Consider the following 12875-nt stretch of genomic DNA (forward strand, 5'->3'; position numbering starts at 1 on the left):
AAATCGCTACGGGAAATTAGGCATTTACATAAATTATCGTAAGAGGTACCGAAAGTAAGGGAGATATATTCGTAAGGAAGTACTGAATAATAAAGCTATCGCTTCTTCGAAAGTGTATCTCAGTTTTGAGTAGACCAATATAATTGCAGTGGCAGGGCCGTAATTGCTGCTTTGGGATATTTACCCTGCTCAAATGACACTACATATTTTACTTTCAAACACTTGTCAAAAAGTCAATCCCAAAAAGACCAGTTAAGAACAAGCTGTTAACATATTAAGTATATGAGATTTGAAGCCTCTAAAACCCACTCAACAATAATTCCCTTCTTCAACACTAATCAAGAGGAAATTTGCCTAGATTGAATTAAATGTAAATTGCTCTGAAGGAGGAAATTCTCCTCTGGCAGACACAAAGTACCAGAGAAATACACCGACACTCCGGAGAAGCGGGCAGCCCGGACAGCTGCCCCTCACGGCTCTGGGGGGGCCCGGCTGCGTCCCCCCGCGAGTCCACGATCCTTCCTTCCTCCAGGTAAAAGGCGGGCGGCTGCAGCAACACGATCCGGGACAGCAATTAGGATCTTAACGCCCCGACCCATCTGCCGTGGGGAATTGCATGGGAGAAGCATATGAGCAGCCCCGGTCAGCGGCGCCCAGGCCAGGGGAAACAGGGAGCAGGGCCGGAGCGAGGCATCGCCGCCAGCGCGGATCCGGCGCCTCACGCGTGCCCGCGCGGCTGTGTCCGTCCCGACACGTCCGAGGCCAGCCCCGGCTCCTGTCCCCAAATGAGCTCCGCGACCCGGGAGGGACGGGGCGGACACGGAGGTCGCAGAGTGTGCAGGGAATGGTGCCCGGGCCATTGCCCGTCGTTCGACGTCTGTCCTGGAGACCGCAGGACATTCTTTTCCTCCGTGCCCCGCATGGAGCTCCCGGCCGCAGAGGTACCGTCGTGGAGCAGCCGCCACCTTGCTCTCCTCAAAAGGAACCGCGGTGGCTTGAGGCCACAACCGCCAGGTCACGGGTCCGGGGAAAAGGATGCTCCCTCCATCCCTCTCCCCATCTCTCTCTCCCTTTCTCCCCAGCCCTTCCTCCCTGCTCTCAGTTCCTCGCAAGACGGTTGTCCTGGGCCGGCGGCTGCGGGGGGAGACACTGCCATTTGCCTGTTCCTGGGCTGGTACCCGAGCAGTGGGGGTCGGGCCTCCCTGCCTCCTGAAGACTTCTCTCCATTAGCAAACCCGACACCTCCTGCCTCTCTCCCTCTGCCTCGGAGAAGGGCAGTGCTGGACCTCTGATCATGGAAGCTGCTTCATGGATCCCTCCGCTGAGGAACGCGGCCTTCCCGCTCGCTCCCGGGGGTGGCAGGGACGGAGGGAACCTTGGTTTCTCCTGGGTATTATTTTGGTCACCAGTCGAGTGAACCTCAGGCCGGCGGGAGGAATGGGACCTTGTCCTGAGCCCAAACTGTCGGATGGTGGGGTGGGCGGGAACACAGAAAGTCCCGTGCCCACTGCTGCCCCTCTCATCTCCCCCACCACCCCCGCTTCGCTGACAGGACGAACAACCGCTGGCGCTGCCCGCCCCGACCAGGGCCGTCAAGCTCCTGTTAAATACATGGGGATTGCATCTGTTTAGGTGCATATATATCTATAAACAGTGTGTAAGCTCTATCTGTGCCAACCCTGAGTTTTCGGTATTTGTGTTGTGCATGTATTCTGTAAGAACACAGAAGCTATATTTAGTGTATATCTAGGCTACATATGTTTATACATACAAAATATAAATATATAAATAAGGCTTCGGATTTAAAAGGCACTCCTTCTTCCTACCTCCTTTTTCTTCTCTTCCCCTGCCCCAGGTTTTGAATCATCATTTTGCTCCCAAGCACTCATTCCATTTGGCCCGGGAGGTTCCTGCATCCCCACACGCTGGTCTCGCCGTCTGCTTGTTGCAAGTCCCCCGCTTATTTGTCTACTGTGTTTTCCAAAAGCTCACCGCCACCTGACCTTGTTCTTTAAAGCAGTGAGCAGTCCCAGGAGCAGTCCCAGGAGCAGAGCAGCCATTTCCCTCCCTCCCTCAGACACACACACGTACGCACGCACAAAGGAGCTCGGGCTGGAAAGTGGCAAGGAAACAAACAGCCTCCCCTCCAGCCGCTTCTTCTGCAGCACCTTGTTTGACAAACACCCTGGCGCTTGCCCTTGAATTGGGTTTCACATCCCTATTTAGCACTTGGACAATGATTTTAGATGATGTCATTTAAAGCCAAACAAGAAAATTGATCTCGGATTTGCTTGGCCTCTAAAGCCTGGTTAAGCAGATTGCAAATAATAATAATAAAAAGAGAGAGGGAGGGAGGCAGAGGGGAGAGAGGCGAGAAGGAGGGAGGGCCACCTCCTTCCCTGGGCGGGGGAGGCGCGGGCGCCAATGAAAAGTAGCCGCTTGCTGGGGGGGAAAAACTTTTCCTGTTGACTGTTGGAAGCGAATTGAGCAATTATCTAGTTTACCTTCTCCTCTTGGAAGTTAACGATTGGCGAGATCTTGGCTGCGTTATTGACACAACACTTTCTATTGATAGAAATAAGTAGCGATTGTCCCGAGTCATTGGCGCGCCAAAGTAAACTGTGATGGGCTGGCATGAGTCCACTGGACTGAGAAGGCTGGTTCCGCCGGCGAAGGCTGTGGTGATGGTGGCGGCGGCAATGCTGGTTTGCCTCCTCGCAGATCAGTAACAAGAAAAGGGGCAGACAAAGTGAAAGAGAGAGAGAGGGGAGACAGAAAAAAAAAAAGGGGGAAAAAAAAAAGAGGCGTCTACCAGAGCGGCTCAAACCGGGAGAACAAATGCAGTTCAGCCATGGACAATAGTGGCAACCACACGGCGACCAAAATCCTAGCGACTCCTCCGTCCAGAGAAAGCTTGTCTGCCAGGAGCAACATGATCAGCACGCCCAAGCCACTCGCCTTCTCCATTGAGCGCATCATGGCGCGGACTCCAGAGCCCCGCTCCATCCCCGTCCCGCAGCTCCTCCATGGCTCCGTGGCCAAAGGCGACCCCAAGCATCCGCTGCACCTCAACTCCTCCATCCCCTGCATGATCCCCTTTGTCCCGGTGGCGTACGATACCCTGCCCAAAGCAGCGGTGGCTGGAGCGGAACCCAGGAAGGCTCACTTAGATTCCTCTTCCTCGCCCTCCTTTAGCTGCGGCGATCTCTTGAACTGTGCCCTGAGCTTGAAAGGAGATTTCCCCCGCGATGCCCTGCCCTTGCAGCAGTACAAACTGGTAAGACCCCGAGTGGTCAATCACTCCTCCTTCCACGCCATGGGAGCCCTGTGCTATTTCAACCGAGGCGACAGCCCCTGTCACCCGTCCTCCAGTGTCAACATCCACCCGGTGGCTTCTTATTTCCTCAGCTCTCCCTTGCACCCGCAGCCCAAGGCTTACCTGGCGGAGCGGAACAAGCTGGTGCTACCGACCGTGGACAAGTACCCGGCGGGGGTGGCCTTCAAGGACTTATCGCAGGCTCAGTTGCAGCACTACATGAAAGAAAGTGCTCAGATTCTCTCGGAAAAAATCGCCTATAAGACGTCGGAGTTCAGCCGCGGCTCCCCGAGCAGCAAGCCCAAAGTTTTCACGTGTGAAGTTTGTGGAAAGGCAAGTAGCACCGTAGCCCGCCTCCCTTCCCCAGCCTCCTGTCCCTGTCCGTCTTCCCGCCAGCTGTCTGTCGCTTTCTTGCTTGATTCTGAAACGACGGTTTCCCCTTGGCACTCTCCCCTTCTAATCAAAGTTTTATTTTATTTTATTGTCTCCTTTCTCTTTCAAGGTATTTAATGCACATTATAACTTAACGCGCCATATGCCGGTACACACGGGAGCCAGACCCTTTGTTTGCAAAGTTTGCGGGAAGGGTTTCAGACAGGCGAGCACGCTGTGCCGGCACAAGATCATCCACACCCAGGTGAGCCCACCCTCTGTCCCTTCTCCCTTGCCCAAGACTCTCCGCTCACGTTTTTCGGGGAGCTCGGCGTTTGTCCAGCCGCTCGAAACAGCGGCGTGGGGGGCGGTCAATCCGCAGCCGCGGGGCGATTTCGTTTGCCCCAAGCGCGGTAGGTACGCGGGGTGCCCCGCACCGGCATCTGCGAGCCGTCACTTGAACACACAGAACTCACAAAAAGCTCATAAAATCCCGCGAAACAGAACACAGACCCCGCAAGACAGCCAACAAGAAGCCGTGACTTGGTGTTTGTTTCCCTCCAGGAAAAGCCACACAAGTGCAACCAGTGCGGCAAAGCTTTTAACCGGAGCTCGACCCTGAACACGCACACGCGAATACACGCCGGCTATAAACCATTTGTCTGTGAATTTTGTGGCAAAGGATTTCACCAGAAAGGTACCAGTCTCCAGCACCCTCTCTGTTACCCGGCTTCCCCTTCCCCAAGCCAGGTCAAGTGTGGGGACAATTTGCAACAGGAGGGTGGTGGGGAGTTAATTTTGTGTTCAAGTTTTATTATTAGATATTTAGACCAATTTTAAGTTTGGCTAGCCGGGACACATGCCCTTCCCCACGAAGCGGGGCAGAGGTCTCTGTCCGGGGGAACGGCGGGGCAGTCGTTCCGCTGGAAGCGCCAGTTCTCCGTTCACTGCAACATGCAGCTTCCAGCGCGGCTCGGCAAACGAATTCTCCTCTTATTTCCCCCTCCAAATACAAGAATTTAGCTACTTTTTCTTCCCGCGTTGCTGTGATGTCTAAACCCAGGGGTTATATCTCTGTAATTGTCGCGATTTTGGTTTATTCGATCCTTTCCTTGTCGTCTGTTAAGTGTAACAGCCGCGGGGAGGATGGAGACAAGGCGGGAGGTTTGCGGTCGTTTTTCATCCTAAAGTGGAACTCTGGTGATGGGACAGAGTTTGGGTGTTTTTTTTATAGTTTTCTTGTCTTTTCATTGTCCGTCTTTCAAATCCGGGTCCATTTGCCTTTCTTTCCTCATTCACAGGCAATTACAAAAACCACAAACTGACTCACAGCGGGGAGAAGCAGTTCAAGTGCAATATCTGCAACAAGGCTTTTCACCAGGTGTACAATCTGACCTTCCACATGCACACCCACAACGACAAGAAGCCCTTCACCTGCCCCACCTGCGGCAAAGGCTTCTGCAGGAACTTTGACCTCAAGAAGCACGTCCGTAAGCTGCATGACAGCGCCCTGGGACTGCCCCGGCCCCCCGCTGAGCTGGGGGGCCCCGACCCGCCGCCCCCGCCCGGGGCGCTGCTGCAGGGCCCGCCGCCGCTCCAGCCGTGAGGGGCGGCCGCCGGCCCCGCCGGTGCGAGCCCCACCGCCTCTTTGCATGCACCTGTTAAGCGGTTTTGTGTATTATGCTCTATATCGCCATTAACGTTAACGGGACTGGTTGTTTCCTATATATTTTTTTTAATTTTTCCTTTGTTCTTTACAGACTACTTTTTTTTTTTTTTTTTAATTGTCGTTGCATCTCAGGTGGAGAGATGGTTAAAAAAACAAAACAAAACGAAACAAAAACCAAAAAAACAAAACAAAACAAAAAAACAGAAAGCGCCAAGCCAATTTCTGCTGTATTTATTTGGGAATCTGTATTACTCGAGCCGGGAATGCTGCACCATTTTAATTATTTCGATGTATATATATTCCCCTTGTGTTGATCCTGCCCTGCCTCTGCTGTCTGCTGGTTATCCTACCCTTCCTGGTTCCCTCCTCTCCCCCTGAATATCGTATCTATATGGACACAACTGTTCTCTATGTACGGATTTGAATTTTGCATTGATTCTTGCACGTGGAGAGAGAAAAAAAAAAAAAAAAGAATTCGTTGATCTGATGGAAATAAACCTTTGCCAAGGAGTGACTGCGGCGGCGGGGGCTGCGGCGCGGACGGATGGGCGGGCGGGGAGCGCGGTGTTGGCGCTGCCACACGGCAAAGCTCTCCTCGCCTTTGCCAACACACTAAAGCAACCGCTAAAGACTTTAATTAAGAGGGGTAATTAGTTCGAATTGATCAAAGCAGGGTTGTTATGTTATTAGCTGCTCAGCAGACTCTGCCAAGCCGAGCCTTGAAAGCGAAGCCCGCCCGTCGGTGGGCGCCTGAGGAGCGGCGGGAGGGGGTTTCTGGGATCACACCGCTCCCGGGGTAACCGAACCGGGCACGGAAGATGGGTGCTACCCCCCGAGCGGGGCAGACAGGCCTGCTCAACATCCTCTGCCGTCTCAGGGCTGTGCCCACGGCCATTCTTCAGGCTCGGGGGTTCTTTTCGGACAGGGGGCCGGGCCGTGCTTCACTCCGGGGTAGGGCCCGAGGACGGCCACGCGGGGCGGTCCCGGGAGAAGCGAAGGAGGTCCCACGGGTGCTGGGGATTTGCCCCACTCGGGGGACCTGTCAGGAGCGCCCGTGGGTCTCCCCCAGAGTGAGCCCCACAAGAAGGGGCGATGTGACATCCCAGGTCTCTCCCAGATCTTGTACACCTGGAGTTCTCCCAGGGTTTTGGCTTTTGGCGAGGGGCGAGGCGTCGTGGTTACGATAGTAGCTAACGCGTTACGCCCAAGAGAGGGATATCGCCTTGCAGGCGCCGCTCCCGCCGCCCCTCCCGGGACGCTCTCCCGGGGGTGCCCGCAGCCCGCAGGTGTGGTCCTCAAGTTGGGGCCGGCGGCTGTGTCAGCACCGTGCGCCTTTGAAAGCGGCTGAGAGGGGAAGCGTATGTCTCCTTTCACAAGTGTCAGATTACCGCGGCAAACCCCTGAGCAGGCGGCTCTGCGTGTAAAACGCAAAGCAACAGGTCAGATCCACAGCTCGGGCAGACCCTACGGCACCCCGGCAGGGCTCAGCCCCTCGGGGTGCCACTTTTTCCCTGCTCCAGGGGAGAAGCGGCCGGTGATTTGGATGGAGGTCCTCGGTACAGCCGCGAACAAGCGCTGACTGCAGCGGCGTGGGCCTCCCTCTGCGCGTCTCCCCTTCAGAGACCTTTGAGAAACCAGGAGCCGCTCCCCAGTTTTCCCAGGGGACTGCGGCAGCAGGGGTAGGAAGAAGAGGAGTTGAGACAGCCTTCACGTGACCCCGATTAAACTAGGGTTGGGATGAAGCAGGGCGGAGAGGAGAGGCTCCTGTAAAACTGTGGTGATAGAGCAAGTGTCCTTTGAGGATCTGGCCCTATGGACACTTCAGCTCTGTTCGGATCCTGGGACTAGAAGAGTGTCATTCTGGCTTCTGTACAGATAAATTTCTCCCAATCAGGTGGCTGCAGTGTGTTGCTAGTTAAAAAGAAAACTTTTGTGACATATAATGAAAGGTAAGGAGTCCAAAAGATCCCACTGATTTGATGCAGGTGTGCCACTCCTCTGAGACTCTGCTTAAAGGAAATATTTCAAAGCAGAAGCCCAGCTTACTTTCTTATTTAGGCAGAAATCCAGCTTGCTTTTCTTATTGCTGAGCAAGTGTGATAGTCCAAGGTACTGAAGGTAAATATCATAATTTTACACCTATTATAACCATTTTAAAACTATTCCGACACCATAGAAATATTGGATCAGTACTAAGAGTATTTTATATCACGAGAAAGGGCTATGAATATAAATATATAGTGAAACAAAAGGAGAATGTAATCTGTCCACCTTGTAATGAGCACATAACATCAGCTTCAAATCAAACACATACACGAGACCTTAAGACACTACTGGAGATTATGTGCACAGGTTACCCAGATGTCTGCATTCAATTTTGTTTCTTCAGATTATTTTCCAAATGCCAGGAGAAATGAAGGTTCAGCAGAAGCTGTAATTTTTCAGTTTTTATAGGTAGAGGAGAGAGAATTTCCAGTGTTGCTTGACCACAGACCATTTGCACATTTATAAGCGGTAATTGGGTTTTTTTGCCTTTTCTCCTGTAAAAGATCTGCAATTGCTGCGTAATCTGGATCCATCTATGTCTTCCTGGTGAAGAACAAAATTTTGCTAAGGAACACGCATGCAGGAGTGGCCATGTTTTGATATGGAAATGAGGCAGTCCAGCTTTATTCCAAGGTAAAGCAGAGAAAGCCAGTGATGAGCATAGCTAAGCATTTATCTTCCTAGATATCTCAGAGTAAACACTACAGACGTGGGACTTCACAGGGAGATGAGGATAGATCATTTGTTATTTCACTACATAAAACCATGCTTGTGTGAAAGACTGGTATTAATTCATGTCTTGGAAGGCCTTCACAGAATTACCTTTCATTTCCTCTCTTTCAAGATTAATCTCAGGTCAAGTGAATTTCTAGTTAATGGTCAGAGGCAATTCAAAGCTGGTGAAATCATCATAAAAGACAAAAGCTATAATTTTATGTATATCCGAAGTGTAGAACTATTAACAGCTCTCCTTACTGCAGACAATATTTTAATTTTTAATTTGTAGGGTTTTTTTTTAATTGTGAATAATTTTGACAGGAGAAATGGAGCCATCTGTATCTAAAAGAAAGTTTATATGTTCTCATTTCTGTCTGCCAATTAGCATAATTGCCATATGATCTGGATTCTGTCTGACAACTGGTCAGCCTCATTCTACCAGTCCCTCATGGGCGCTGAGAGAAGAGCCTTGGTGTGTCTGGATCTGCTAAAATCCAGAGCTGCAGAGCTGAGCATTAGCATCCTGACACCAGTGTAGCCCACCTCCCATCAGTCACAACATCTTCACCTCAGTGCTGAATGAAAGGCAGGCAAGTCTGGTGCTTATGGGACCCTGGAGCAGAAAGCCCTTGTAAAGGAGGAGCTGTTGCCCTCTAGCCCCCTCCCCACCCAGGATTTCTCAAATGGAACTGAACTTGTCAGTATGCTTGTCAGATACTACAGTTTTGTTAACATGTGCCAGTACTGAAAGTGTTATGTATCTGAAAGAGCTACCAGAATTACCAAAGCTGTTGCATATTGCTGTAGAAATAAAATACAGCACAGCAGGATCTTCTCATAGCATCAAAGTTCCTTCTGAAGCTGAAATAGTATTGACTTTGTTTTGCTAGTGCTTTATTCATGATCAGACAGTTTTCAACAACAGAAAAAAAAAATCTCCCCCACCCCACTGCCCCCCCCCCGCCCCTAAAAAAAAAAAAAGGAAAAAAGAGTCAAAGATATTAGTAATAATGTTTGTGGGTTTTTCTTGTTGGGGGCAGGGGTTAGGGGGATGTGACTGTGTGTGGCTTTGTTTTTTTTAAAAAAAAACCATGTATACCAAAATGTAAACTAAATCCACAGGTTTTTAATAGGTTCTGAAACAATTCTCTGCTTCATGGGAATTTATATAGAAATCCAACATATGTCAAAGTACCCCAAATTAATACCAGACAGTATTTAGTCAAGGAAGTATTTTAAAAATAATTGTTATGCTTTTCAATCACTTTTTACTCCCATTCTTTACAAACACAGTGGTCAAAATGGAGAGATTAAACAAAATTCAGCAGATTCTTCCAGAGCTATCTCAAATGAAGGCATGTTGATTATAGCTTAGTACCAGAACAGTTTATTTGGACAGTACTTGACAACTGGCAATTAGAAAATGCTCCTAACTCTGTACCTCCTCTGCCATTCTTAGAATGGGACAGTCACCATTCTGTCCTTTGGATCTTGGTAAAGGAAAAAGTGACCTGATTTGCTCCTGGGGTTTTGACACGCTAATACCAAATAGTTATAACACATTAATTATGTAAATCTTTCCACCCACTCTCTATTTAGCTACTGGTTTGCTCAGGTACCATCCTTATGGAGGGAGAATTGTGTTGTAACCTTCTGGGAACTGTAGTAGTTCCCAGCAGGTTACAACAGTTACTACAGTTACTACCATATTAACTCCCATATCTTCCATGAAAGTAGTGGCAGCTCCAGCTCCACTCCATGCTGGGTCCCACTTCTCTTCTGGCCCAAGGGTGCAGGCTGGATGACTTCTGGATGACCACTTAGGGGCTGCACAGCACACTGTGACCCTTTGCAACACATGGCTGTACTCACTCTTAGTCCTGTGAGTTTGCAGAAAGTCCTTTTGCTTTAGTAATCTGCAACTCTTGAAAAAATACAAAAATTCTCTTTTTGAAACTTCTCATTGTATTATGAAGTACAAGCTGTGTCTATCTTTTGTCCTCCTTTGAAAACTTCCATGGAAGTTATTTAATGACTTCACTCTTCAGTCACTCACTCTGTTGTAGTCAAATCCTTGCCTATTTGATTAGGCATGGTATAAAATCCAATAATCATGCCCATGGAGATACAAAAAAACTCCTCCCTCTTTCTGTTTGAGATGGTTAATATTTCACCAGCATTATTATGTGAATTCTAAAAAATCACCTTCAGTTATCAGTGAATTAAAATACATAGAGTAGTTGCTTTTCTGATTTTTTAATAATTATATGACAAATTAATACATAGTATGTTTTATTTTGTATGGAAAATGGAAGAGCGATATATTGCAAATGTATGAGCAACTTATCTGCAACAGCACAGGTAAGTTTTTATTTTCAGGGATGGGACTATAAGATTTAGTTGCAGACTGACACAACATGAAAGAGAAACTTTGATTCACGGTACTTTAGCTTATAGGGATTCAATACAACAGATGGCACAGAAAGAAACATTTTCAAAATATTTCTTAACTCCCTGTTAACCTCTATTACCATGAAATATCTGAAGAGTGTATACCTACACTTAAAAAACCTTGTCTAACTCAGATTTTATAAAAATAACCTTAAACAAGAACTTTCTTTCTGAACAAAAATAATTAAAAACACTTGGATCATAAATAAGTTTAGGTGAATTTTTTTTTCTAAACAAGCAAGAATTTGTAAAGCAATGTCTGCTGAAGAAGTTAAACAAAATCTGAACCACAATATATTTACAAAAAATATTTAGCTTTATATAAGAAACACCTCAATATATTGTGTTTTTTTCCTGTGTTCACCAGAAAATAAGAAAGAAACGGAAATATTTTCTAACCTAGTATATTTTAAAAGGAAAAATACATTTACTTTTAAAATGAAGAATGCAGGAATCACATAACCATTTGTTGTTTTTGCCAGCAAATACATTAATCTGCATATCATAAACAAAATATGTTTTTTGAAAACCATTTTTGGCTGCTTTAGCTGAATACTAAAAGTTGATGGCCAGTGGTTGCTTATGTCCAGTAGTGCTACTGCATTACATGAAGCAGTGCAAAAGAGGCAGCGAATTTAATTTAGATGACATTTTCAAATTCATGGCATACATTTCAAATTTATACAGTTTGAAAAGATGCACTAACACTGGCTGGAACTTTTAGGTGAAGACCAAAACAAATTCATAATTACTTTTGTGGGCAATGTGTAATTATTATGATTTCCTATAATTAAGTCATGGACTGTTTTGATCTGCAAGTTCTAAGAAGCAGAGACACCCTTCCCTACAAACAGTGTTTCTTCTGTTCTTGTGGAGTGTGCTGCTTCTCACACACCTTTAGAAATGCAGCATACTGTTACATTTTCTTTGTGGAAATATGTAAGGATTATAACTAGAGCAGAAACTGAGTTACCCCAAAACAAAACTGCCACAAGACAGGCAGCTGAATCCTTATCAATGCAACACTCATGTTTCTTGAAAAAGCAATCAGCAACTTGTGAAAGTTACCGTGTGCAAAGAGCTACTTTAATTTGTGCAAAGGAGTACAACATAGCCAAGTTGCATTTACTAAATTTAACTTGCATCTCTCTTTATACTAATTACAGAGGATGCTACTTTATAAGATTTTTTAAAATAATTTTTTGAGAAATTTATTTGACAAATCAGCACTTATATATTGCTGTAAAAGTTTATAAGTAGATGTTGACAAAATAAATACAACAACTTGCTGTATTTGGAGGAATTTTTTTCAAACCAGAGATAACCTGCTTAAAGGCAAGGAAGAGACTGCTGGGTTGGGTTCTTGCCTACGGGGGTCATGCTCACATTCAAACGCCCCTTCTCTTTCAGGTGCTTTCAAGCACTTCAGGAGCACCTGTCCCATATTATTAAATCAGAGTACCTATCCCTGCTTTCCCTGGACTGCTTCTCTCTGCATGAATGTCAAAAAGTGTAAGATCAGGGAGGGAGCCAGACATTAGATGGGTGTCCCAAATGTGCAGCAAGTGATTGGTTCTGTGACAGGTGTTCAGTATCTAGTTTGCAAGAGAAATGCCTTTTTAGAAGTGGCTTAATTAAAAATTATCTTACTGTTCCTAAGCAACTCATAAGCAGGTATGAATAATTTAATTTAATTTAATGTGGGTGTCAAACATCTCAGGAGCCTTCCCCAGTCCCCAGGCTTTTGATATTCCCAACTCTGGGATTTAAGTGTCAGGAAAGGACTGTTGGTTACTCAGAGTGGGGCTGCAATACTTTTGAAAGACCTTGGTTTCGCCCTAGTGCACAAATGAAGATAATTTCTGGAATTATGAGATTATTTGCTAACCAGCATTCCTGCTTCCCCAGCTAGTTTTTTTGGTCATGTTCTTTGTTCAAGACATCTGCTTCTTTTACAGATCTCTCTGGCTTTTTTGTTTTCATTTCCTAAGGACCATGCAGCACCAACATGTTAAGTGTCCCACTGTTTTAACTAAGGTTTAGATATAGTTACCCTCTCACCACCTTTTATAATCAAGTCGTTGCCTCATGCCACATGAAGTATATAGGTGATGAATAATTTTTTTTTTCCAGATTTTTTATTCTTGTTAACAAAGTTCAATTCAGAAAAATCTTGCTCAAGATATGAGTCAAACCAGCCTGTCTACTTTGGGCAATGATTATGACTTTGGGCAGCTTAATAGGAAGTAAATGAACATACATGTCTGTATTTTCTGTACTATCAGTGGAGAGACATAGTGCCTC

At 47.0% G+C, this 12875-nt stretch overlaps 1 protein-coding gene across 1 annotated transcript; it reads left to right on the forward strand.

Moving 5' to 3' along the window:
* The first annotated feature begins 1893 nt into the window (after positions 1 to 1893).
* Positions 1894 to 5843, forward strand: FEZF1 (FEZ family zinc finger 1). The gene is made up of 4 exons (XM_030256923.4): positions 1894 to 3649; positions 3819 to 3953; positions 4253 to 4385; positions 4990 to 5843. Exons 1-4 carry the CDS (start codon positions 2852 to 2854, stop codon positions 5292 to 5294), a joined length of 1371 nt encoding a protein of 456 aa, XP_030112783.1. The 5' UTR covers positions 1894 to 2851; the 3' UTR covers positions 5295 to 5843.
* The last annotated feature ends 7032 nt before the right edge of the window (positions 5844 to 12875 follow it).

This window comes from Taeniopygia guttata, chromosome 1A (genome assembly GCF_048771995.1).
Source record: "Taeniopygia guttata chromosome 1A, bTaeGut7.mat, whole genome shotgun sequence".
Lineage (NCBI taxonomy): Eukaryota > Metazoa > Chordata > Aves > Passeriformes > Estrildidae > Taeniopygia > Taeniopygia guttata.